Here is a 4,297-nt window from a genome sequence, read left to right on the forward strand (position 1 = left end):
TATTTTTTTTCTTTCCTCCCTCCCCCACTATTATGTTTACCTATCATTCACCTATCAGTAATTTCTCTCAGATGCAGTTTGATTGACTTTACTCTACCAGAAATGCTACACCCTCGTCATCAATTTTAGAACACTTAATCTTCCCCTGTACCCGTCACCGTTGGCAAAAAAACAAAAAACAAAACTATTATGGGAGGGGGGCGCCGGGGGAATAATAGGAGTCCAAGAAGAAAGAAAATGTATTGAAACTGATTGTGGTAGCAAATGTACAATACTGCTTGATGTGATTGAATTATTGCTATGGTATCTGTTAAGAGCTCCCAATTAAAAAAAAAAAGTTCTGGAAAGCTATTTTCTAGAGAATGAAACTTTTTTCCTGTCCTATACATTGTGAAGTTCATCTTGGTTTAGTCTTGGACTACTTACAGGACTATTTATATGTCTGAGAGGAGTTGTTAAGCAGCGAAAGTCAAATCACCCTTGTAATGCTCTTCGACCCTCAAACTCACTGCCATAGGCTCTTAGCAACTTCCTGGGGCAGGGAGAACTGCCCCTGTGCAGTGTCCCGACTGAACTCTTGACGGGAGTAGAAAGCTCAGTCTTCCTTGGAGCGGCTGGTGGTCTGAAACTGCCAACCTGGCGGGTTGCAGCCCAACTCACGACTACTACAACACCAGGGCTCCCTGCAATACACTTAGACAATCACGATGGAGTCTAGCAAAGGATCAGCTTCTACGCAACCAAGACACTTGGTCTGTTGGCCACTGACCCCCTGCCAGGTTTTATTGCTCAGTGGTGGCTTAAAGGACAGTGATATCAGAAGCGAAGCCATTGGGATTTCAAATGCCCAGAGGGTCACCCGTGGTGGACAGGTCTTGGCAGAGCTCCCACGGACTAAGATGAACTAGAAAGGTGGGCCTGCTGACCTAGCTCCTGAAAAATAGCCAAAGAAAACCTAGGGGAATATTGACCACCACAGAATATTGTCAATACCGGAGGGCTAGAAGATGAGCCCCCCACGGTTGGAAGGCAACAATGGACTCAAGCATGTCAGGGATCAGGGCGTTGCAGGATGGGGCAGCATTTTGCTCTATTGTACAAGGTCAATAGAGTCACCTCCAATTGAGTTGGAGGTAACTCAAAGGCATCCAGTAAGCAAGCCTGTGGAAGATGAGCTGTTGGTAAATACCAAGACGGACTCCCCACTGGATCAGACGTGCACACCGTCTTCTCCGACAGGCTGCAGTGCCCAGCATCACAGGCGTGCTTTCCTGATCACTTTGCACGCCGGACCAGTTTCCTGAAACCACTCAGAGCCCGGACTCCCAGGGACCACCTTGTTTTTGCCTCCCAGATTTCCCTTTGGCAGCGCTTACTTAGTAAGCCTTCTCTTTGGTTTGTGTTTTCCCTGACGGGTTTCACTGCTCAGTGCTCAAGAGCTTCCCTTGCATTGTCAGTCACCTCGACGGCCCAGCCCAGGTTGCACAACTTGGTAAGTGGTGCATCAGAATCACAATGCAGAGTTTTGCCATTGCAACTGGGGGTGGATTTCCAAAGTGGAGTGGACTGGTACCCAGCATTAATTAACCTCACCTTCCTTTGCCATTCTAACCCAACCTGGGAGGCGCTGCAGTGAAGGCCTTGAACACTTCTCCAGCAAAGAGCTGCTTCTTCCCAGCAACACTGCCTTCCCACCCACCAAGTTCAAGCTCACTGCCATTCAGTCAGTTCAGACTCACGGCGACCAGAGGGCAGAACTGCCCCTGTGGGTTTCTCAGGCTGTAACTCTGTACAGCAGTAGAAAGCCTCATCTTTCTCCTGAGGAGGGGTTGGGAGTTTTGTTTTTGTTTGTTTAATCGGTTTATTGGGGATTCTAACAGATATTATAACAATCCATAAATCAATGATATCAAGGAAATTTGTACTTCAAAACATATCTTTCTACTTGAGCCCTTATCAGCTCCTCTTTTGTAAGGCTTGAGTTTTGAAGGGCCAACCTTGAGACTGGCAGCCCAAACTACACCACCAGGGTATTCCCACCCACCAAACCCAAACCAAACCAATTCCCTGACATCCTGCAGATGCTGACTCATAGTGACCCTACAGGATGGGGTAGACTTCCCTTGTGAGTTTCCAAGACTAGCTCTTTACAGAAGTAGAAAGCCTCATCTCTCTCGTGTGGAGCAGTTGGTGGTTTCGAACTGCTGACCCTGTGGTTAGCAGCACAATGCATAGCCACTGCACCTCCAGAGCTCCTTTCCCATCCACATTTATCATATAAATGCTTCCTTCTATGCATAACAGCAAGGTCAAGGTTCCTTCTTCATGTTTCTCTTGTGAGTGGATTTGTACATAATCACAGAGGGGTTGAGGGAAATTTTGCAAAAGCTCTCTCAAGAGGATAAACAGCTAAAGCAATCTTCCTGACCAGATGTCAACAAGCCAGCCTTGTATGACGACTGAAAACAACTTTTGTAGATGAGCCTAGGCACTCAGGTGGGCCTGGGTCACCAGCTGGGGACACACCTGGGCCCAATTTGAAGCCCAGTTATTGCTGAAAATCTATGTGCACGTGGGCTAGTTACTGAACCAGAGCTGCAGTTTTCTGATCTGTGAAATGTCTTTTGACTTCCCAGAGCTCATTCATCCACTCTACAAATACTCACCGATGAGCTACTATGTACCAAACACTGGGAATAAGCAATTAAAAGAGAAGCGATGGCTACCGTAAAACACGGCTTCTTAAATAAGCCTTTTTACCCTCCACCCCTTGCCACCCAAGAAATTAGCAGCACGGTCAAATGCTGCCAGAAACACCTTGGAATCATTATGGGTTTGATTTGGCATTAATTGCTGGTCCCAGGGTGTTCAAAAACTTTAATGTTGCTCAAAGTTTCACGACTTGGCCCCTCCTCCTTATATTGTTATGCCACCCCCACCCCCGGGTCACGGCCCACCTTTTAAGCCGCTTTGTTCAAGGAAGACTTGCATTCCTGGGGGGTGCGAGGGCGGAAATTAAATGTAAGTCCAAACTGTTCTTACAGTTCATGGCTGTGTGAGACAGGCCAGGGTTGCGCTTGCTTTCGGCTCTCCAAAGAAACATTGCCGTGAGACCTGGCGGACAAACCCTGAGCAGTCAGCTCGGAGTTCCCGGGAAGAGTCATGAGTTTTCCCGGCCAGCAGGCGAGAAAGGTTTGCAATACCAAACACGGCTGGACCAGCTCCGAGCAAGGGAGACCTGGTCCAGGGGGAGGTGGGGGAGGAGGCCGTGCTGAATGCTGACGCTGGGCTTGACTCCACGAATTGGAGGAGCCCCGCTCATTCACAAGTAGAAAATACCTCGGTTCGATTTACGTTTTTAAAGACTACGTTCTGGCTCTACTCAGAGAATGGTTTGCAAGGTGGGCGAGCGGTGCCGGGGATGCAGAGCAGTGGGCATGGTCACTTTTCTGTGTCTGGCACGTTCCCTGGTCTCGCTTATTACTGTCCCCATTTGGGGGCGGATACGTAGAAGCACAGACTGGTGGGTACCTGGCACGCGCAAGGTAAGTGCTCAACTCGCACTTGTTACTACTATCTGCTAGCCTCAGTCCCCGAGAAGCCCTGGGAGTGCAAGGCACACCACAAGGTTTGCAGTTTGAAACCACTAGCCGCTCCGAGGAAGAAAGGAGAGGCTTGATATTCTTGTAATGAATTCCAAGGGTGCCCGACTCGCAATGGCTGGGAGGGAGTCCGAGCCCACACACCTAGTCAGAGAAGCCGGAAGAAGAGCCAACGCGGCGGGGCCCCTCGCCCCGATCCCCGGAGAGGAGTCAAGTCTCCCACCGCGCCCCGCAAAGGTGGCATTTCTGGAGGGAACTGAGGCCCAGGGAGCAGACTGGAGCCTGAATTTCAAGCGCTTCACCCAGGGCTGACTTCAACCCGGCGACCCAGAAACAGGAGGCGTCACTCGGCCTGAGCCCCGGGCCAAGCCGAAAGCAGCAGAAGCGGACAGCGGCGGCGCACACGTACCTGGAACAGCCTGCGCGCCCTCGGCCAACGGCGCCTGCGCGGGGTTCAAACCTCTCGCCGGCGGCGCGCGCCCTGAGACCCCGCCCCTTCCTCTTCCGGGAAGCCCGCCTCTGGGTCCTAGAGCCCGCCGGATCCGGAGAGAGTTCAGGGTGGTGTGTCCCCAAGAAGGGGCCCGGGAGAGACCTGGACGCTTCTAGCCTCCTCTCTCTCTCCCAGCCACTCCTGCAAAACCAAAGTCAAACCCACTGCCATGACCCGTAGCGACCCGTGCAGGGTTTCCGAAGCT

General features: G+C 51.0%; 1 protein-coding gene across 1 annotated transcript in view; it reads left to right on the forward strand.

Annotated features, from left to right (window-relative positions):
• Window positions 1-2,718: 2,718 nt before the first annotated feature.
• Window positions 2,719-4,297, forward strand: part of EFCAB11 (EF-hand calcium binding domain 11) — a 183,369-nt gene continuing 181,790 nt past the window's right edge. Inside the window, exon 1 of the mRNA XM_013003681.2 lies at window positions 2,719-2,727. Coding sequence (XP_012859135.1) covers window positions 2,719-2,727 — 9 coding nt within the window. The remainder of the gene's footprint in view (window positions 2,728-4,297) is intronic.

The sequence above is a fragment of the Echinops telfairi genome, unplaced genomic scaffold, assembly GCF_000313985.2.
Source record: "Echinops telfairi isolate 266 unplaced genomic scaffold, ASM31398v2 ScPeMD7_18;HRSCAF=68, whole genome shotgun sequence".
NCBI lineage: Eukaryota > Metazoa > Chordata > Mammalia > Afrosoricida > Tenrecidae > Echinops > Echinops telfairi.